Source organism: Gracilinanus agilis, chromosome 1 (assembly GCF_016433145.1).
Source record: "Gracilinanus agilis isolate LMUSP501 chromosome 1, AgileGrace, whole genome shotgun sequence".
In the NCBI taxonomy this organism is placed as follows: Eukaryota; Metazoa; Chordata; class Mammalia; order Didelphimorphia; family Didelphidae; genus Gracilinanus; species Gracilinanus agilis.
In genome coordinates this window covers 396,363,900-396,387,820 of record NC_058130.1, presented here as the reverse complement: position 1 = coordinate 396,387,820, position 23,921 = coordinate 396,363,900, and the positions used below count along the sequence as shown (strand labels likewise).

Below are 23,921 nucleotides of genomic sequence, written 5' to 3'. Positions count from 1 at the left end.
TTTTACATTTTTACCCAATAGCTTGGAAAAACCATAAATGGTATACTAATCACATTAGAAGATGACACAAAGTTTTGAAAAATAACAAACATACTAGATGACACAGCCCTGATTCAAAAAGATCTTTCCTGTGGGTTTTGGAATCCTTTCCTACTATGAGTTCCCATAGCTCTATGGCAATATGCTCTAACTTATTTATACGTACCATGTACTTTTCCATTGTCTTTTGGGTTATCTGCCATTGTGATTATCCTGAGAATAGTAGCATATTCTGATTTGTGCCATAAGAAATCTGTATTTTTCAAGGACACAAAATAAGAATTATATTCTGTGGTCTCTCCAAGGAAATTGCTAGCCAATAAGGCAACACTGTTATATTTCATGGTACAAGGAAAAGTCAAATACTATCTCTCTTGAATGACGATGAGGAAAATGAATAAGAGGTAGATGGCCTTGTGATTTATCTAATTAAAATGTATCTAGTAAGAAAACCAGTTTTAATACAAATCTAATTTTATGTATATCTTTAAAACTTGTTCTAAAGAATACTTCATTGTTCATAAAATGTCTCTCGTGATTCAATGGAAAGCATATTTTGCTACAAAATTTTCTTATTTTACTATTTCTACATGACATTGAAAAACTAATATAAAAGTAATGGATTACTTAATTCTTAAATCTGTTCTCTTGTCATGCAAACACATATATCCTATTAATTTGAAAGGAGCTTTTGTCCATCCTTTTTCTTTTGTCTGGTCTCCTTGTGACCAAGGGCATACATTATGAGGCAATTCTCTAGGGTGGAAATGAAATAGGTGAGCCTGAAACAGCATCTTTCTCTACATAAACATAGCTAGCATATAGAACATAGCTTTAAAACCAGAAAAGGTATCAGAAGTCACATAGTCCAATCATTTCATTTTATTAGTGAGGAAACTAAGGCCAAAAGAGATTCAGTGACTTGGCCCAATGCTACATGCCAGGATCGACCTAACAAATTCTTAAATCTATGCCCTAAAAAGCAACTAAGCTAACTCATATAAGTATACCAGAGGCTCTCAAAGATATAGGGGTAGTTCTTATGTATGACATTGAATGAATGAAGCAAGTCCTGACAAGCAATGCAAATATTAGCTGCCCAAAATTTAATCTAATTCAATTAAACAAATCTTTATAAATATCTATTTTAGATTGTTAGGTACCATGAGCATATGTATGGTCCCTGCCCTCAAGAAGCTTAAAACCTGACAGAGAAAGTCCATTGGTAGAGAGGTACATATAAAGTTTCTGGAAAGGGAATATTGAGATTCTGATTTATCCCTTCTTCTAGTCTTAAATTTTACTAACCGAAAAGCTACCTGCTTTTTTTGTGCAAGTAATGAAGAAATAGTTTCCCAGATGATACTCATAAATGATTTGAGTCTCTGACAGCTCAAAATTTATTGCTGGCTGCACAGATTCTAAAGTGTTATCAAACTTATTTTAGATTATACCATTCTTTTATGACAGTATTAGGCATCATCATGGAAATGGGGTAAACTTTTTTATAAAGATCATTGACAATGCAAAATATCTGTCAGAGCTAACAGAGCTAACATTCTTTATGTAGGTAATTATTTAGTAGTTGAGTTTTCATTTTTTTTCCTACTAATTCTACCTCTAATTAAACTTTCAGGATAATTATTCCGGGATCGTGTTGAGGGGAGGTATGAACACCATTAGGTTTCTTGTTTTAGAGGGCTGACTATTGGGGATTTTGTAAAAATTACAATGATTCTATCTTTTCTTCGGAGACCTTTTAAAATGAAAACAGATAGCTATTACCTTCAATTCAGGTCATTACATTTTTAGTGCAATGGGGGCACTGGTTTTGATATGAAAGCCTGATAAAAAAAATTGTTGATTTGATATGTCAAGTCCTCTGGTGGGAGCTGTCAAAGTCTAATGATATTATCTCTCTCTCTCTCTCTCTCTCTCTCTCTCTCTCTCTCTCTCTCTTTTACAGTGGAGCACCCTGACAAAATGGCTAATGACCAAGGTATAGTGGCCTCAATCTGTCACTTTCTCCTATTTGAATCAATGCTATATGTTTGAAATGATGTCAGATGTCACTTTGCATTCTGCTTTTCACCTGGGCTATACACCTGATGAAGCAGACACTGGAGCAATAATTAATCTTGTTAATGAAGTTCTGCTCGGTTGAGGCTGCTACTTTGATGGGGTAGATGTAAATTTTCTTGAGAGGAAATTGTTTTGTCTCTTTTCTGAAGGACCAATTAAAATGTCAAGCTTCTTTGTATGAAATAAATTTTTAGTCTCTGTCTGCACTTCTGAATAATTCACATTAAGTATAATTAAGCTCAGCATAATTTTCAAGCTGCTCTTGCACCCTTTCCTGAGCTATAGATTAAAGTTCTGTAGCCACAGCAGAAAACCATAAATCATTTTCCCTTCTCCCCAATCAGCACCCTTTATTAAAAGAAAGCAAAGTGGAGTCAACCTTTTATTGGCTTTGGCATTATTAATTTTAACAGACTTTCCTGTTCCTTGAATTGAAAGCCAACTCAACTCTAAACATTTTATCATCTTTGTCTTCTTTTTGTCTAAAAAGTTGTGTAAAGAGGCAACATGATGTCTTTGGTATGATTCTACATTAAGGTAAATGAGGTAACAGTTTATTTATCAACCTGGGAGCAAAGCAGAGTTTGATATTATTCTGATTTGGTCAATTATAGTGACAATGAATGGTGTCTGAAAAAGGATTGTTTATGCCTATTGCTTTTCAGGGTGTTGGGGTATTTCAAGGAGGGTAAGTTTGTAAATGCTTGTCAGTATGATTAACTTATTTAGTGTCCTTTAATTTAAAGATACTACTGACAGTAGTGTGTTTTCTGCCTTAAATATGTCTATTTTAAACAGAATTGATGGAAAACTAATGTCAAATGGAAGATTAATCTCCCTTTTTGGGGAGCAACAAAACTCCAGCCAAGATATTTGGGCCTTTTTGACCAATCTTTGTGAATCTTTTCACATATTCTACTTTTTTTCAAGATAATATATACTGGTTTTCCTCATACAATACATTTACATTAAGATGTAGAAAAGTGTTTTTTTTTAAAGGAAGAGAAATAATCAAGTCATTAAAATATATAAAAGATAAATGAAAAAGAGATTATTATCATTCCTCAAACATATTTTATTCTGACTGCTTCTATTTAAAATTTCTCCACAGCTTCCATATCTATTAAATAGTAATGTTCCTGCAAATAATTAGTGATTATTGTGGTGATATCCATTCACTTGGGTGAATTATACATAATGCTATCTGAATCTGAGCTTAAAATAATTGATTAGGAGGCAGAAAAATGTTAAAATCCCAAATGAAATATTTTCTTTTTCCTTCTATTTCCTTGTCAGAAAGCAGGTATTCATCACCACTAATCTAGTTACCCTCCCTCAACTCCCTGCCAGACCTATTTAGTAGATAGGGTGTGTGGTTTGGAATCATGAAGAATAGCATTCAAATTCTACCATAAATGCTTACTAGTTTTGTGAATGTGGACAAATCACTTACCTTTCCTATATTTCTCTTTTCACCTTATCAAATGAAGGAGTTGGATTTGATAACCTCTAAAGTCCCTTAAGATCTAATAAGATTCTCTGACCCTATACAATGACTACTCTCCTGGAAATTGAAATTACATACATGAATAAATAAAAAAAGATAGATGTGACTCTGACAATAAAGAAAAGACAGACCTATTTACTGGTATTCCTAATTAGTTTCCACCTATGCCAATGGCCTGCTCTCTAGGGCCAAGATGCCTACCTATTGTAGTACAATTTCTAAGCTGACTGCAGACTCGGAAAGGCATCCACAGAGAACAGTCAGAGTTGAGGATCATTATTGCTAATGTATTTCTATTAACCTATTGAAGAAAATAGTATTTTTTAAAATTTCTTATAACATGACTTAAAAGGGACCAGTACACATTAACTCCCTTGGTGTTTTATTCAGATACAGCTGGGAACACAATATATCAGGTTTGGAAAATTTAAAATTTAAATCCAACTCAAGTCATTCTGAAGGTCAATGAGTATCAATTGAATACAATTTGGTGGTTCCAAAATAGATCTTTTAATTCTTATAAAGAAATCACTTGATGATTCCTGACCACCAAGAAAAAAAATAATATTCCTTTCATAAGAACTTCAGTATTCTGAATGGATGACAACTGAAACAGAAAAGATCCAGATCAAGTACTTCTCCTTCCCCAAAAAATGATTTAAGGAGGAAAAAAGATATTGATCTGAAATTTATAAGCTCAGTGCTTTCTGAAACCGAGACAGTAGATTTTTATTTTCTTCACTATTTCACTGATTCTCCATCCTCCCTTCCATCCACAGTTTGATAAGTTTGTGATAAGTGGCTGAATTTACACTCAGAAAAATATTCCCTGAGAAAATTTGGCAGTAAGGATAAGAGGGAAATTCTCCTAATGAAACAAATATATGTGCAGCAGGGCAATTATGAGTAAGAGAGTAAAACAAGCACTGTTTTAATTGTACTATGAAGTGTGTTTGCAAGCAATTAAAAAATAGCAATCGATAAGCATTTATTAAACATCTACCATGAACCAGACATTGTGCTAAGTTCTAGAGATACAAAAAGAGGCAAAAGATAGGTCCTACCCTTAAAGAGCTTACTATATAACAACCTATGGAAATAATTATTGTTGTTGTTGTGTTAAGTCATTTGAATAGTGTCTGACTCTTTTTAAAATTTATTTGTATTTTTCTTGGCAAAAATACTGGAGTTTGCCATTTCCTTCTCCAGAAAACTATAGATCATAAAACCCAATAATCTATAAAATCAGCCTTATTTTTCATTTTACAGTAATTTGGGACAAATCTCTGATTCATCAGTCTATTAATGCCACCTTGAAGATATTAGGTAGTTTGTGTAAAGTTTGTGTATAAGAATACCTGTCTGCAAATGGTTTCTATCAATGAGGGACTCTTGAGAAGTTATACTTCTTGGCCACATATTCGAAGAATGAATCATCTTCACTCTCATTCAATTTTCATTATTTTTTAAACTTTCTTTTCTCTTTCTTCCCTTTCTCTTTCAACTCATACTCTAAATTGCAAAGCATAAAAGTAATAGGGGACCGGAGTGGGAGGTGGATCAAAGGTGGGAAAGTATAGTCTAATTGTATGGAATTTTAGGGTCTGTATGGTAAAACTCAAATAGATATGGATCCTACAAAGTAACATTATTTGTGTTGTATTGTGTTTTGGGTGATTTTGTAAAACATTTACCAATTATTCTAAATGCTCTAGGGAGTTCAACAGGCCAGCCAGTCAAAGCACACTGGGAATTAGATATCTCTGGGTAGTGTAGAGACTTATAAGAACCTAAGCTTTGGAGATATTAGGGACCATTGAGAATGAATAGTCTGGAGGGAAAAAAATTGAAAGTTATTTTTTCCTCTCTTTAATTCTTGGAAGTAAAGAGAATTATCTATTATAAACAAAAACCAGTAAAACATTCACAGAATCAATCAAACAATAAACATTTACGAATTGTCTACTTTATACTAAGAATGTGATCTAGGGAAAATTAGAATAGGGCAGAAAGTTTCCTTAAAATTAATATATTAAAATAACAGTTTCCATTGTCTTCACTATTGGAAATATTTTAGCCTCCCCCTCCAGAGCAGAGGGGATCCGTTTGTTCTACCCTTTTGACTAATGAATGAGTTGCTAAAATTAGTGTGTAGCACAATGTCTAAAAATCCAAAAATAATAGTAATAAATCAATATATTAAATCCCTAAACATACACACACATTCATATATTCAATTTCTCAGATTTTTGGCAGAATAAAAACTTTTTTTTTAGTTTCATAATAAATAGATTGGATTTTAAATTACACGTCATTGAGAGTAGGAATAATAGAATAGCATAGAGACCAAGAGCTTGAGTTCGGTACTCCAGGAAGCCTGATGGGCCACATCAGCACAGAAAAGTTTGGGGAAGCCAAGTACACAGTGCAATGCTAAATAATCACTTAAAAATGTAAATATAACAGAAATTTTTGTAACTCTAAGTTCTGTGACATCTGGTTAAGTTCTTCTACTTTTCCTCTTCCAATTGTTATCCCACCCTCCTCACAACCACCATTCCCTAATAGTATTTTTTAAACTTCTTTATCTCTTATTTTTTCTCTACTCTCAGATCAGTTCATGGTTTGTGCAAGGGAAGTTGACCTAAAATATGGTCAAAGCAAGTCTGTATACCACATTAGCTTCTGGGATCTTTGCAATGACACTGAACAGTATGATGCTGAATGATTCTGATTCTCCCATTCTCCTCTTTGGTCATCTTGTGGTTGAAGCAGAGTTTATCTCTTGTCCCCCTGATTGATACTTGAAATTGGAACATGAACATAAACATCTTGAATCAAAAGTCTTAATGAAATTTCAAGCAAATTGAAGCTTAAAACTATGGGACACAATGTATATTTTGTTGGCCTAAGACTGAAAACTAGGATACTTTCCCGCCCAGTCTGAAATTTACCCTAATATATAATACAACCTTGTTAAGCTTCACAGAAAGCTCATTTACATTTTTACAGCAAGTTCCCTTAAACCCAGTGGAGTGAATTACAATCTTGGAATTGACAATTTATCTGCAGGAAGTGAATTAATGCTACCAAATATTGTTAATAAACTGGAAGAGATTATTTTATAATAATATCTTGCAGTTAAACAGCACTTCATACTTGATAATTTTTCTCTGTAACTGAGCTTAACGAAGATGGAAATAAGACCAGATAGCAATGATTGACAACACTGTCTGATAAGCATAGTGGCAGGCATCAGAGCTCACAAGGAATTCATGCTGCCAAGCTCTGGACAACAGAAAGGATTTGTTCAGGTTTTTTGTTTTGTTTTAGTACTATTTGGGGAAAAAAGAGAGATAAAATGATTGTTCAGATAGATTAAATGATGTTAACGGAAGGCAAAGAGATGTCATTTGCTCAATCCATTTTCCTTTCTTCTAAAACCCTTTTCTTTTGTCTTATAATTGATAAATATCAATTCCAAGGCAGAAGAGGTAAAGGGTAGGCAATTGGAAGTCAAATGACTTGCCTTGTTTCACACAGGAAATGTCTTGAGTCAGGATTTGAACCTAGGATCTCCTGACTCTCTGTCTAATGAACCACCTAGTTGCCCCAATTTCTTTTCTATTTTTTTTTCATACTGAGAATAATCTTTGGGTTGAAAAAAAAAGAACAAAAGAAAGATACTAGGAATTTGAAATTTCAGATAAGACATATTAAGACAACATCTAACTGTCCTGGTTGAGTCAAAACTGTCAGGCCCAATTGAACTAAATTTATATTAAAAAAGTTGGAGGAAAATTATGGAGAACATAGAGATAGCACAGAGTGCAAAAGAGGTGAATGTCAAAAGGAGGATATGGAGGAGGAAATAGAAGAAAAAGAAGTAGAATAGGAGGAAGAGGAGCTGGTGAAGGAAGGGGAAAAGATAAAAAGGGGAAGTCAGCAAGCCATATTTCAAAGAATTGATGTGATTCAATCAGAGCTTGTAAGAGATATCACAATTCCAGACTTGTAATTCAGGATTGTTTTCTGTTATGAAACCTCATGTAAAATCATGGGTATTATAATACTGAATATTTGTATGTCCATGAGACATTTTTAGCACCAGAAAAGGGAGAATAAGAATTAAAGCTTACCAGTCAGAAAGCCAAGGAGAATTAAGAAAAAAAGCAAAATTATAGCTGGTTTAAAAGATTCCCTATATGTCCAGACCTTAGTTTAGTGTCATAGTTTATTTCTCATTCATGTTTGAAAGAACCCAATATATTCTCATCTTCTAAGTGCTTAACAAATATATTGGATGAATAAGAGGGAAAATAGGGTGAGTTAAAGGAAGACAGGAAGGAAAGTATACTGATTTGGAGGGACATTGAAATTCTTGAAAATATAATCTTGATAATCACATTATTTGCCCTTTCTAAGTCAAAAGCTTTTTTCAGTTTTTTTTTTCCTCCATATGATGCCATCTTTGAACCACATTCCCCAAACCTAGAGGCTTATAACAGAAATTTTCATCTAAAAACAATTTATTAAAAAGAATTTACTCTGACAAGCAACAAACAAAAAGGATTAAGCCCTAGTATGCCAAAATATACCAGAAGTCACTGTCAGCATGTCAGGTAAGACTCTTTAGGTTTGTATTACTAATATCAGCAGACAGATTTAAGTACTCTCTCGTTGTACATTTTAAATAACAATTCTTCAGTATGGCAAGACTTGGGTATTAAGAAACTATGGAATTAACAGCCTGGAATCTGGGATCTTCCTTCAGCCCTGTTTTGATTCCATGTCAATTTCATTATTCAAAGGAAAACTATATTTCCATCTCTAAGACTATCATTCTGGCATCTTATTGTGCTTGCTTTTATGGAATAAATATTCAAACTAAAAGAAATTATTTTAGCACCTCGTTCCTTTTTGTTCTATTTATTTGAGAATGAAAATGTACCATTTGTGTTACCTGTCTTGTCTATTAAGACTCAAATTTTTCTGGATTTGGAAATGTTAACATCAACTAGGTGCTTTGCTAACTTCACTTATAAATTAATCCCTTTCTGTCTTGGCTTTGGCATGCATTCACTGTAGGTTAGCATGTTCTGATAAACATTAAGATACTAGACTCACAAGAAGGGCTTCAAATCATTTTTCTATTATTAAGGGACAAGCATGCTGTTTGTGTAACGTAATTTATTATCGTGGATTATTTATGAGTATACTTTCAAATTCTGTATGGAAACAAAGCTCTAATTTCATGTGCTTTAGAAATATGAGATGACTGCCCAGGTATATACATATACTGTAATAGATGTGTATTTGTGTGTTTGTACACAGATGTAATCACATTCATACGTAAGTAGAGAATTGTCCAGGAAAATTCCCTAATCAACTTGAGGTTGTAAGCTTTTGTTTGGGACCTTGGTTACATCCCTTATGAAAGATCGAAACATTTTTATGTTCTCAACTCTTGGAAAAATTGGGGATAAAGTGACTGCTTCAGTCCTTATCACATGGATAGCATTAGGAGGAGCCATCCTTTTGTGCTGTCTTATAAAAGATGTCTTCTCAAGCATAGTCTTTTTTCCCCCTTTTATTCCCAGTGAAATATTGATAGAGCAACAGAGCTAAGAGAGGGTTCTCTGTAATGAGAAGGCTCCTCATTGTGGAACCACAAATAATAATAGCTACAATTTATATAGTGCTTTACTAATTACAAAGCATTTTACATGTGTTTATCTCATAACAATCCTGTAGCTACAGACAGTTATTATCCCCATTTTACAAATGAGGGGAGTGAGGCAGAAAACCATTCAATGACTTTCCCAGAGCCATGCCATTAGTGTCAAAGGAAGGGTTTCACTCACAGGTTTTCCTTCCCAAGTCTTGGCACGCTATCTACTATGCACCCTAGCTTCATCAATGTATATTTGGGACAGAAGCCTGGAGAAGTTACATGTATCCTTGGACATGCAGCCTAAAAAGAGGATATCAGCTTCTTAGCCCAAACTATGGAAAGGCAAAAGAAATAAATGGTAACCACAGAGAAGGAAACCATAATATCTGAAAGGCTACTAGTAGTTCTTCCAACTCCAGATTTCTGAAGGAGTATTGAGAATTTTTCAACCTAGTCTATAGATAGAAAAGACTTTTCAGATGACTTGATTTAGAATTCAACTTTTTGGGGAAAGGAACTTCCTTGGCAGGTACCAGACTAAGGGCTATCTTGTTAGCTACCCAAAGGTAGAGATTTCTAAGATTCAGACTTCTAAAGTTGGGGAAAGAGTTCTTCAACAAGTCCTGCCTCTTCTAGGAAGATGAAAATACCCAAAATCTGACCTTCTGGGAAGTATTAGAAAGTTATTGGAAGAGAATCCCATCCATGCCCTTGAATGATAGAAGAATAGCAAAGGAGTGTACATCAGACAATGGAGGCCTAGAGGCCTCATTTCTCCCTCTGCTTTGAGTTATTTGGACTTTGTAGAACTAATTGAAGTGAAGTTACCTCCCTAGCAACCACAGAGAAGCCCTTTGTGTATTATCCTGTGGCTAGATGCATGCATGGGTTTCTGGGGTAAAAAAATGAGACTCCCTGGAAAGGGAAGATAATTGCATTACTTGATTTTAGATTACCATGTGATTTGTGTTTTCTAAATATTCCAGAACATTGCATTAAAAGTTATCTTCTACTTAATATGAGCTATTGCTTTGAGTGCTTATACAGGAACTGGAGAATCTTTTACCCACAAGTGTATATATCTAGAAGACTTAGATGGGGCAGCAAGGAGGTGCAGTGGATAGAACAACCAAGCCTCAAGTTTGTAGAACTCATCTTCCTGAGTTAAAATCCTTACACAGACACTTACTAGCTGTGTGACCTTGGACAAGTCATTTAATCCTATTGACCTCAGTTTCCTCATGTATAAAATCAGTTAGATAAGGAAATGACGAATCTTGCCAAGAAAAACCCATGTGGAATCACTAAGAGTAGGACATAACTGGAAAAAAATGACTGAATAGATTTAGACCTACGTTATATTTGAAACATATTTGGGAATTTCCTACAGAAACTCTGGGTAGGAAAAAAATTGGCCAAAGCATTGGTTATGTTTTTGGGGTTGGGATGAATTTTTATTTAAGTTGGTTGTTCCTTATAGAATCACACTCTGTCCATGCAAACCCAGGTCTTAGTATGCTGAACGAAAGGCTATAGATATGTAATATTCTTAAATCATTAACGGATATTTTCACCAAAATGCCATTCTCATAAAATCCCATAATTTGAAGAGAAGAGACCTTTTAGGTCATCAAAAGTGTCCTGCTGCCACTGCCTGATTATTCTCTTGAATATAAATTCCGGTATTTTCTGAATAGTAGATCTACCTTTAATGCCTTTGAGTGGCTTGAAATTAAATCTCAACTCCCTCCTGATGTGTTCTTGTTATACCCTGAAATAGAAAATTAATGAAATTTGGTGGCTCTTAATCCCCTTCCCTAAAGCCACAGTTAGTTTTGTCCTCAAATTGTTCTATCCAAGATGGTTTTTCCTTCTGTTTACTTGAACTGGTCATTCTGACATAATCATTTAAAATGTTTTCTTATTCTAGTCCATTTCTTTATAAGTATAGAGAAACATACAGTTGCAAGAGACCCCAGGAGGTAATGGAGCATATCCTTCTTTTTTTAAGTCATATTATTAAAAGGTTCGTGTCATATTAAATTGCTAGTTACTGCTTTCTGCTTATGTTTGAAGATTAGGTCCAGTTAGAGCTTTGCCACTAGGTAGTAAAATAGAACCTAGACCACCCAAGTGATGACAACTCACTGCATTAATGACAACATCATAGAAATTTAATTTCATGCACCTGATGTTGTAGGTATTAAATAAAGTCTATGGGTGATCTTAAAAAAAATAAAACTAGAGGGGGCAGCTGGGTAGCTCAGTGGATTGAGAGCCATGCCTAGAGACGGGAGGTCCTAGGTTCAAATCCAGCCTCAGACACTTCCCAGCTGTGTGACCCTGGGCAAGTCACTTGACCCCCATTGCCTACCCTTACCACTCTTCCACAGAAGTTAAGGGTTCAAAATAAAAAAAGAAAAAAAATCTAAAAAAAAAAATAATAAAATAAAATAAAACTAGAGAAATGCCAATATTGCTATAAGATTTATAATTTTTACCTGTCCTTAGCTTTTGTTGTTTTTAATAGAAATGTATGAAAGAAACTAAGAGAAAAGAGAAAATTTTAAAACTAATTAGGTACAGCTCAAGTTGCCACTGTTGTATATAAATTTCCATTTTAGTGACCAATTCAAGTTCTGATTGTCCCTATTTGCTAGGTGGAGATTCCAAAGTACCTATCAACCATCTTTATATGTGATAGAACTCCCAATTCCTATGACCAAAATCAAAGCCTTAGAGATTTTCCATAGCTGCCTTGATGGAGAGTATACTGCAGTGGACAATATACTAAACTTTGAAAGGAAAACTGAGGATTCAAATTCCTCCTCTGACATTTACTGGAAATTTTACTATGAACAAGTCATTTAGCCTCTCTCAGCCTCAATTTGGTCATCTAAAGATACTTTCAAATACTCAAATGGGTCTATAGCATAAATAACATTGATGCTCCCTTAATGTAGATTTTAACCCAACCTTGCCTTTAGATTTTGAGGTCATCATGTTGAAATCCTCACATCAGAGGAGGGACATCAAATGTTCTGGAGACCTTTTTTTTTTTTTTTTTTTAATTTCCCTTTACTTCATGGGAATGGTAGTGAAGTACATAGATGGGCTCTCCACCAGTTATGCATTACTTATTGTTTATTGACACATTGGTTTTTAAAACCACAAATTAACATCACCTATGTGTTGCATTTTTATTTCATCAAATATTTCCAAATTATATTACAATTTCGTGCAAGTACAGGGCAGTCTCCCATGCCCTGAATTAAATGCCTCTTGACTAAAATAGAAAACTAGATTTGGCTTCAGCAAGATACGAATTTGAATCAAGTTTTGTTACCCTGGGCAAATCACTTGCCTTCTTAATCTCACCTCCAAAAAAGAGATATTTTGTGTAAAGGATTTGTACACCTCAATAAATGTGAGCTGTTTTATTATCGTTATCAATCTATCATTTTTTTTAGAATCATACATTTGATGACATCTTTTACTCCTGTTTTTTCTTGAATTTGCTTATTTGTTCTGTCGTAAAATCAGCTCACACCCACCATGCATCTCTCAAATGTCCTCTGAGTGATACTCATTGTTAATTCTCCAGTGTTTTATGACTCACAACCGTATAAATACAGCCATAGAATATTAGTATTAAAAAACATGGCCTTTTATTTCAGAGAAAAGGTTGTAAAATAGAAATGATGATAATACCTACCATTCCTGCCCTGTAGACTGGTTTTGAAGTTCAAATGAGATAATGTATGTAAAATTCTTTGTAAACCTTACAGTACTGTTAGAAATGCCAGCAATTTTTTAAATTACAAGATTGATTCTCCTGTAATTCCAAAGTAATAGAGTCCTTTCCCCTAACTCAAGGTTTTTTTTTTTACCTTTTTCTCATGTGTCATATACCCTCAGGTAAAATCTTTGGACCCCCTCTCAGAATAATGTTTTTAAGTATGCAAAATATATAGGCTTACAAAGGTAATGAATTATATTAAAATATACATAATAAAGCAAATATTTTTTTAAAAAAACTAGGTGATGACTTACCTCTAGTATTTAGTATTTATGTAGTGGTCATTCCTACTCCCCTCCTCCCCACACACTTATTCCCAATTGAGCGTAACAGATTATAACTTTAATTAGTATACTGACTCTGGAAATGGGCTAGAAGAGGCAGAAAAGAAATCATAGAACTTGAGAACTGAAATAGATCTCACTGAAAGACAAAAAGATAAAGGAAACAGGATATGTTAAAAAAGACATAGTTTCATGAATAAGGAGGGGATAGTTCTGCTATTTTTTGTGTAAGTCAGGCAACATTGGGGGTATTGAGTTCAGTTCTGAGCACTACAGTTTAAGAAAGGTAAGCTTGAAAATGTCCAGAAGAGGCAGAGGGAGAGCCTTGAGTCCCTGCCATAGAAGGATCAGATTTTTTCATATTTATCCTGCATACAGCTCCATTTTAACTAAGATAATTATTCACATATTGTCTCCTTTATTAGATTGTGAATTCCTTGAGAGAAGGAATTGTCTTTTGCCATTCTTTGAATATCCAGCACTAAGCACAGTGCCTGGGACATAGTAGGCACTTAAATGCTTACTGACTGACAGATGAAGAAACAAGGGATGTTTAGTCTAAAGAAGAAAAGTATTCTGCAGTGAGACAGAGGAATTCAACTTTTTCTGTTTGTCCCAAGAAGGAAAAAAACAGAAGTGAAGGAGAGAAGTTACAAAGAATGAAATTTTGGCTTGAAGTTAAGGGGTGGGGGGGAGGGGAGCATGGGGGAATAAAAGAAACTTCCTCAACAATTAGGCCTGTCCTTGAGGACAGTGGATTGCCTTGGTCCCTTTGAAATTCCCTTTGGGCTTGTTTTACTTTATGCCTCTACTGAGATTACTCCCAACTCTGAAATTCTGTGTGAATGAAAGAGTTTTTCAGGTGAGCCCCAGGATCATATCAAAATAGATTTAGCACTGAGAAGGATCCTTAGAAGACACCAAGTTCAAACTCAAAATTTGACAGATGAGGAATTGAGGTCTAGAAAGAAGATGGAGATTTACTTATTTTTATTTAAGTAGTTAGCAGAAAAGCTGAGATTTGCATCAAAATCCTTTGAATTCAGATCCAATGATTTATTTCATAACATCATGCTGCCCCTTTTATGTCCTATCAATTATAATACCATTACTCTTATGATCATTACTTTGAGTGTAGTTATAATATCGTTCCAAGTGCTAGAAAAAAGAAAACAACTACCCTGGAAAAGAAAATTAGTGAACAAGGTATTATAAGACTTTAGGTTGTTTCCTAGTAATTTTTATTAAGTATATTGGCATATCAGTGTATCATTGTGATATTTAGCAATGATACTTTCTTCTTTGGAGGAATGATACAATGGAAATAATAAAAGGCAAAGAGGATTCCAGCAATACACAGTTGTTGAAAATAAATTTGATTTATCCATAATTGGGAAAAATTATCTTTTTTCCCAACATAGAATCCTAAAATGTCAATAAGAAAGTATCTCAGTGACCATCTTGTTTAACTGTATTCAAAAAAAGAATTCCCACATCACTGCCAATATGAGTCCATATAGATTTTTCTTGAAGCATTCTCAAATGAGGATGACCTACCATATCCTAATGTTTCCTCTTCTATTTTTGTAAGTTCTAATTTTTAGGAATTATTTTCTTTCATCAACTTTATATTTTTGTCTTGAAAGGTATAACCAATTTTTCTTAGTTCCCCTTCCCCTCATGTCAAACCACAATAGCTCTAATTCCTTTCCATGTGACAGCATTATAGATACTTTCACAATTGTCATGTCCCTTCTGTTTTCCAGGTTAGAGTCTTCAACTACTCTTCATATGATAGGGGCTCATAAATACCATTGTTTTAGATACCTTCTTCTAACATTCCCCAGAATATAATTCCAAAATGTACTACCCTGGGGGCAGCTGGGTAGCTCAGTGGATTGAGAGCCAGGCCTAGAGATGGGAGGTCCTAGGTTCAAATCTGGCCTCAGACACTTCCCAGCTGTGTGACCCTGGGCAAGTCACTTGACCCCCATTGCCTATCCCTTACCACTCTTCTGCCTTGGAGCCAATGCACAGTATCAATTCCAAGAGGGAAGGTAAGGGTTTATTTAGACAAAAAAAAAAAAAAAATAAGTACTACCCAGAACTGAACAAATACAGGCAAAATTTGACCAAAATGAAAACTCATCTTCATGTTTTTAGAAGCTTTGCCTCTTAATGGAGATCAAGATTTACTGGTCTTCTTTGGCTGCCATATAAGGCTCCTGTTTAACACTGAGTTTGTAGGTTATTACACAGATTTTTTTTTTTAGATAAAGTGTATTTTTACTATTCCATCCCATCTTATACTTGTGAAATCATTTTCTTGAACTTGAATGTAAAACTTTATATTTTAACTGCTATTTTCATATTATTAAAGTCAGTCCAATATTCTAGCTTGTCACCATCTTTATGAATCTTGTCATCTAGTATGTTCATTTTTCCTCCTAATTTAGTATGATCTACAGCTTTGAAAAGCAAGCTCTGCCTGTCTTTTTCCAAGTAATTTATAAAAAAAATGTTAAATACCTCAGAGCCAAGTAGAGATCCCTGGGAGTACATCACAAAAGTCTCCTGAATTGATATTAAACCACTAATTTATCTTTTCTTTAAGACCACCCATTTCAAGTCCATCAAATTATACTATAATCTACATACATCCTTCCATCTTTTCCTCAAGAATAATGTGAGATACTTGGTTAAGGTCTAGGTAAAGTATTAAAAGCATTGCCCCAATCCCTCATTTTAATGACATTGACAAAAAAGAAAATAAGGTTACAATGGCAGGACTTGTTTCTGATGAAACCTTGTGACAATGGTTTATTTTTTTTTTGAAATAGATATTTAGGAACTATCTCTGCAATGAAAAAATCTAGAATTTCCCCTGAAACTGAAGACAGATTCAATGACTTATAATTTGCAGATACTGTTATCCTTTGTTTTGTTTTAAAGTTCCGATATTTGCACTTCTTTCCTGTTGTACACATGGAATCTGGAAGCCCCCAAACTTGTAGCCTAGAAAGATTCGGTGAACCCCTGTTTTAGTTGGCTCAAAAGTGAAAGTCCCAGGTTTGACCTTGTGAGTGATGGTTCTTCCCTGAGGGAAAGTCCAACTTCACTAATCTCAAACTAACAAAGATTTTATTTTGAGTTTGAGTGGGGATGGCTGATCCCATCAGGTGGGGCCAAGCCCAAGCCAAGTGACTCTTCTGGTCTCTAGAAGCTTCTCCCATTGTGTAACACCCTCCTTCTGAGGATTGTGCTGCCTACTGAGCTAAAGAGTCACTTGACTTGGGCTTGGCACCACCTGATGGGATCAGCCATCCCCGCTCAAACTCAAAATAAAGTCTTTGTTAGTTTGAGATTAGTGAAGTTGGACTTTCCCTCAGAGAAGAACCATCACTCACAAGGTCAAATCTGGGACTTTCACCTTTGAGCCAACTAAAACAGGGGTTCATCGAATCTTTCTAGGCTACAAGTTTGGGGGCTTCCAGATTCCATGTCAACACAGTAGCAGCTCACTCATTCTCCAAGACCTTTCAAATATCAATGACAGCTGAGCAAGTACATCAAACTGTACCCAAGGATGTAGTTCACTTGAACCAGGTGATCTGAATTCATCAAAAGTATTAACTCATTATCAGTCACTTTTATTCTGCCTTTCCAATGTGAAGATCATTTACTTTAGAAGAGAAAAGATAATTCAATTAAATGTTGGAAGTCTCTTCCCTTCTTCAGTTGTCAGTTATCATGTCCCATCCATCCAAAAGAGCAGTGCTTCCCTTATCATTTTTATTTTTTTAATTTTTTGCTTCTTTTCCCCAATACAGCTCAAAAGGGGGGAAAATGGACTTTTCTTAAGTGTAGATCATTCTGGTTAGGTTAATACCCTTCTCTGTCAACTCAAGCAGTTGCTTCTTGCCTCTAGGATAAAATATAAATTTCTCTATTTAGCCTTTAAAGTCCTTCACAAACTGTTCCCAACCTTCCTTTCCTCCTTCACTAGACTTTTCTATACTCCATTTCTCTGGAATTTAGCCAAACTGGCCTTCTTCTACAGGGCAATATATGTCTTGCATTCATTCTCTCCTCACCTTCCCCTAATAAAAGCTCACTCTTCTTTCATGACACATTTTAAGCCCACTTTTAAATGAAAAATATCCTTATGCTTTCCTCTCCAATATCTTAAGATTTTTTTCCTCTTAAATTCCTTTGTATTTAACTACTTTGTCTTTATTTGCATTTATTCTATTTATACTATATTGTATGTATACTTAAATATACACTCATTGTTTACTACTTTGAAATTTTAGTTCCATTCCAGTAGGCAGTATTTGATTCTTCAAATGGATATCCCTAGCAAAGCAGCTGGTACATAGTAGGATCCTTAATAAATACATGTTGATTATATGAATGCATTGTATCATTTTTGAGATGCATTAGTCAAGAATCAACAAGCCTATATCATTGCTTACAGTTTGCAAGACACTGTGCTAAACAATAGTGATTCAAAGAAAAAGTCAAATTTCTTTAAAGGAACTTAATTTCTACTGATGAAAGAGATATGAGTAAATAGTACAAATGGAGAATTTTTTCCCCAGTTTACCCCAGAATTTCTTTGATAAATGCCGGTAAGTTTGGTGAGTGCTTCACTTTTAGCTGAGAAGATAAGGATAGAAAGAGTCTTTACAAATTTAAGTGAGTTTAAAGGACTTTGTCTTTCCTGAATAGGATATTCAGCCAGAGTACTTAACATTGCACCTACCATTTTACACTTCAGTGGTTTTAATCTCATGAATAAACAGAATGTTAATTGTTTCTGCTTTCAAGGAAATAGGGCTTGCCAGGCAGTCTTAGTCATGCTTAGAATTCAGTTTCATGTAATCCAGCCTTCACAACTATTCCTTTACAACTGCAAGGTTACTGTTTGAGTATCTGATGCTTAAAACACACTTTTCTTGTTAGTGTTGAACAAAATGGAAAAAAAAAAATTGAAAAAGGTGTATTGATTTGACAAGACTTTTTCACTTACCTGAACTAGTACAGTGTCAGCTTCTTGGGAAAGGCAGTCTTCCAGAAAGATACTACCCTCTTCTCCATGCTAATACTCTTTTCTTCTATGAGAGATACTTTAGTATAACTGAAAGAGTTTTGAATTTGGAAGTAGAAGAACTGAATTAAAATTTATACTTTGCTATTTATTAGAGCAGCTAGGTGATGAAGTGGGTAGGTTTCCAATCTTGAGTCTAGGAAAACTGGAGTGTTCAAATCCAACTTCAGACACTAACTAGCTATGTGAACCTAGACAAGTTGCTTAACCCTGTTGTCCTCAGTTTCCTCATCTGTAAAATGAGCTGGAGAAGGAAATGGCAAACCAATCCAGTATCTTTGCCAAGGAAACCTCAAATGGGGTCAGTTATTTAAACCTGTTTGACTCTGAGCAAGTCATTGCTCTTACTCTGTTTGGTCATCTCTGGTTCTATCTATAAAATCAATCCCCTAAGTGTCATAGTGGATAGTGTTGAATTCTGAATCTCCAACACTGGGGTTCTGATCTTGTGGGTCCCAAGGCACAGTAACAACCTCTCTTGGCTTCAATGTTTTTTAGCTATGAAATGGGGAAGGTAATGTCTTAAAAATAATCGTTCATTTTTCTGTTAACATCATAAGCCTTCACCAGTAATATCACAGCAAGATGAGCATTTGTTTAAGATGGACATAGTGAGAAAATAAAAGTGAAGTCCTATTAGATTTCCCTCAGGAGGTGAGAACTTGCTATAGGAGAAAGGTCTAATGTCTGTTATGAGGAATTCTTCTTTTAGAGGGAATCTATATACCTAATTTGGGAGTTTATCAGGATGGTCAATGGAGGCAAGACATCTGGATATCTGGACCAGATACTAGTAGGGTTGGCTCATTTGGATATCAACACCAAATGTTCAGGCTACCAAATCTTCAGAGGAGAAGGTCTGCACATGTTAGAGTTCCTTCATTAGACTATCTGGCCCCAGCTATGTCTGGAAACAATTCAACTGGTCTTCTCAGGGCCAGTAGATCCTTAACCAGGAAACTTCTGCTCCTATAATTCATCAGGAATGTGATATATTCCCTTAATAGTCGCATTCTACTTTATTACAATTAAATCTTTTACAATAATGTCTCTTATTTTGTATACATTAATATACTTATATATTATTTATTATAGATAATTTATATATTATATAAAATATAAGAATGTGGATTTTGTTATTAAAAATACATGTGTATATATATTTAATATCTAAAATCCACATTCTTATATTTTTAATATTTAAAGTATACAAATGACACTTAATTCATAGGGTTTGTTGAAAGAATCAAAAAAGATGGAATATGAAAGGACTTAAAGAGCTCTTTGTATTATATTATAGGGTTGGACTATATGTTATATAAGATTCCTTCCAATTCTAACCCTTGTGATACAATAAATTGTTGAACATTGATATTTTTATTAGAAAAAATGTGAAGGAGGTAATTAGGTACCAAAGTGGATAGAATGAAAGACCTAGAAACAGGAGATAGTGGTTCACATTTGACCTCAGACACTTACTAACTGTGTGACCCTGGGGTCACTTATCCCCAATTGCCTAGCTCTTACTCCTTTTCTGCCTATACATAGTATTGATTCCAAGACAGAAGATAAGGGTTTCTTTCTTTCTTTTCTTTTTTATTTTTAATGCTGTGTCTTTGGACAAAACATTCTCAATTAACTGTCAACTAATTATTAAGGAACGAATCTGTATTGTAGAAAAGGCACATGTGCTGGATGTTTTGGTGTGGGGGAAGTTTTTGGTTCTTAAAAAAAACAAACAGTGATTTCTTCCAACAAATTATATTAGACCCTAATCTATTAGACTGCCAATTTCTTGAGGATAGGATTTATATTTTTATTGCATTTTCATATTTCCAACATCCCCCTCCACTCTACTCTCTGACATGCCTATTAGTTTTTCATGTTTAAATGTTTCCCTAAGTTTCTGTCTCAAACTATAAGTTGCAGAGATGGTATCAGACCATTTTGTGGAGGGAAATTTCTTATCAGAGGTTCCCTCTACCAAGAAAAACCCAGATCCAATCACTATTTCCAACACCTAGTGGAATGCTTTGAGCTTATAATAGGCACCTAAGAGATAGGTGTAAAATTGAATTCACAAGGCTTTGGAAATTGGTTCAAAAAGATTTGTAATGTATATTTTTATGAAGATAAGTATGAAGGCACCTAGAGGGAGGTACTTTGCCAACTAAACTATACAGTGAGTTAGAGAAATCAAAGTAGGCATATGCCTACATGTACTGTTCTTTCATTATTGATCTTGGGGGAAGACAGTAAAAAGAGCCCGCACTCTGGAATCAGAGGAGCTCAGTTAAATTCTACCTCTGAGTCTTACTAATGGGTGACCTTAGGGGAATCATTTAAACTCTCTGGGCTTTCAGGTTCCTCAATTCTAAAATGAAAAGATTTGACTAAATAGCTTCTGAGATCCCTTCAAACTCGAGATCTAAGATCAACTGATACTATTGCATGGCACTTTTCCCTAGAGAAATAATAAATCACATTGGTCTAAGTCAGTGATTCCCAAAGTGGGCGCTACCGCCCCCTGGTGGGTGCTGTAGCGATCCAGGGAAGTGATGATGGCCACATTTTTTTTTTTTTTTTTTGGTATTACATTCTATTTTGAGTTCAATAAATAGTTTCATAATTTCCAGGGGGCGCTAAGTAATATTTTTTTCTGGAAAGGGAGCAGTAGGCCAAAAAAGTTTGGGAACCACTGGTCTAAGTAAAAGATGAGCAGATGAGAAACTCAAGTCATTTTTGACCAGTAACTAATGGTGACATAGGTAGATATATTCCAAATATCTGCCTACTCACTTTTAATTATTCTTTTCCTGCCATATTTCACTAGTATAATCACCTGAAATAATGCAGAAAAAAGTGATAAAATTATTAGTCAGTTTTGTTTCCTATTTATAGTCTAGTAAAATAAAAAAGAAGTATAAAAACTAATTCCTGAATAAGGTTTTGAAAGTGCCTATGGATTCCAATTATATATGGAGAGAGAGAGAAAGACAGAAAGAGAGAGAAAAAAAGGCAGAAGGAAGGAATGAAGGAAGGAAGGAAGGAAAGAAGGAAGGAATGAAGGAAGGAAAGAGTAGACATGTGGTCTGGGAATAAGAGCTAGTTTTGAGTTAAGAAGTCATGCTTATAGAACAATTATATTCCTAAATAGTTCTCTACTCTGACAGATAACTTGTCAGGGACTCAGTTTCTTTTCCTGTAAAGAAAAATTATTGAACTAAATTATCTCTAAGGTGTCTTCTACCTCCATAATTTTTATTCCCAATAACTATGGAAAATTAGGAATTAACTCTAGCTAACTATATTTTATTAGAACATTTTTTCTGCACAGGTTAGAACTCAGGGGTATTACCAGGCTTTATAGTCTCTATCAGGGAAAATATAATGCAGGAGTATGCTAAAAGCTTAGAGTTCATATTTTATAACTCTCTACAGACAAAGACTTTTCATTAGTTTTAAAACCTATTTCCAAGTAGCTTCTGATTTTGATTATAGATCAATTAGTCTTTTAAAAAACTATGTACTAGGTATTATAGAAGATAAAGAAGTATGGTTCATTTCAACAAGCATTAAAGTGCCTATTAAGTGCTAGATGCTGGAAACATAAAGGGAGAAATTTTAAAAGTCTTTGCCTTCAAGGAGTTTACCTTCTATTGGGGGAAACAATATGAAAATGTGTAAATAATTACAAAAAGCATATAAAGTAATTTTGGCAGGTAAGGTGCTAGAAACTGGTCATCAGGATAGGCTTTCAATAGGAAAGACCACTTAAATTGGGCTTTAAAGGATGCTATGAAACAGTCTCTTTCCTTTAGGGTGTTACAATCTATGTGGAGAAACTAAATTAGTACATATGAAACAACACTATATATTAATTTAAAAACAAGTTATTTATTAAGTGCTTTATTATGTGTTAAGCTGTGATACTGTAATAAAATAGGGAAAATCTCTGATCTCCAGGAGCTTCCATTATAGTGGGAGAGACAACACAAACATAAGTATATATAGCTAAATATACTGGAGGTTTTTGTCTTTTTTTTATGTGAAAATCACTACCAGATAAGGATGTGAGCAAAGTATTCATGTATAAGGTGATGTAGAATAAGAATTTTGAAGGGAATCCAGAGAAAGAACTGTGGAAGCAGAAACACAGAAGAAAAACAACTGCTTGATCACATGAGCCAATGGGGATATGTTTGGGGATGTAGACTCTAAATTCCCAAAGTGGGTGCCACTGCCCCCTTGTGGATGCTTCAGCGATCCAGGGGAGGTAATGATGGCCACAGGTGCATTTGGGGGCCGTGAATAACTGCAAGGAGGCAGTGACAGTATGTGACAGGGGGCGCTAAGTAATATTTTTTCTGGAAAGGGGGTGGTAGGCCAAAAATATTTGGGAACAACTGCTCTAAATGATCACCCTAGTGCAAATATCAATAATATGGAAATAGATCTTGATCAATGGCACATGTAAAACCCAATGGAATTGCACATTGGCTATGGAAGGGGGGTGGGAAGAGGGGAGGGAAAGAACATGAATCATGTAACCATGGAAAATTTTTCTTAATCAATAAAAAATTTAATTTAATTAAAAAATTTTTGAAGAGAACAAACAATTTTAACAGTTAGAGGTGAGATATAAGATAGAGTTTTATTTGTAGACAGAAGCAGAAAGGCCAATTTCAATGGATTATGGATTGTGGAAAGGAATATAATGCACAGCAAAGCTGAAATAACAGAGGCAATAAGTTGCCTCTGGAGTTTATTGGGAAGAGTAAGAAAGAGCATAGTTGAGTCTAGCTCACTTTGGAAGGAAAACTGATTAGGATCCCATTGCAACATTTTAGGTAAGAAATCATAAGAGACTATAATAGGGTAGTAGTCATATGAGTAGAGAGAAGGGATAGGAAGTATTTATACTTTTGTAATAATTTCATATCCCATCCACTCACCACTACAAAGATAAACCAAACACAGAAAACCACAGGCACACACAAAAAGACACTGCCAGACACCCTTGGACTTATGATGGAAGGCTAAAGGGATTGTTTCTATCGCACCCTTTTTGGAAAATAGAGCTACTTTTCCCAACTTTCATTCACATGTGCCAGTTCCTAGAATGACTGGCTGACTCCTTGTCTCCTTAGAGTTTGTTCCAAAATGACTTTGAAGTACTAGAGTTTCTAATTCTATTTCTAATATCATTGTTCTCTAGCAAACATCCAATGTATTTCTCAATAAATTAACCAGTCATGAGTCATTAGCTTTTTAAGGATAATTGCTAACACATAGTTAAGACAAAACATCTCCCCCCCCCCCCGAAATATAGAACAGAGTTTATTTGTAAACATGCTGTCAAGGGAAAGGTGGGCTCAAATTTAGAAAGAACATATTGCAAAGAGGTTATTTCTAGTTCCTGACTG

At 34.7% G+C, this 23,921-nt stretch overlaps 1 protein-coding gene across 1 annotated transcript in view; it reads left to right on the top strand.

Annotated features, from left to right (window-relative positions):
• The window catches only part of DCC (DCC netrin 1 receptor), a 941,371-nt gene that overhangs the window by 807,134 nt on the left and 110,316 nt on the right, over positions 1-23,921 (top strand). Inside the window, 1 exon segment of the mRNA XM_044681552.1 lies at positions 2,006-2,038. Within this exon segment, the coding sequence (XP_044537487.1) occupies positions 2,006-2,038 (33 nt within the window).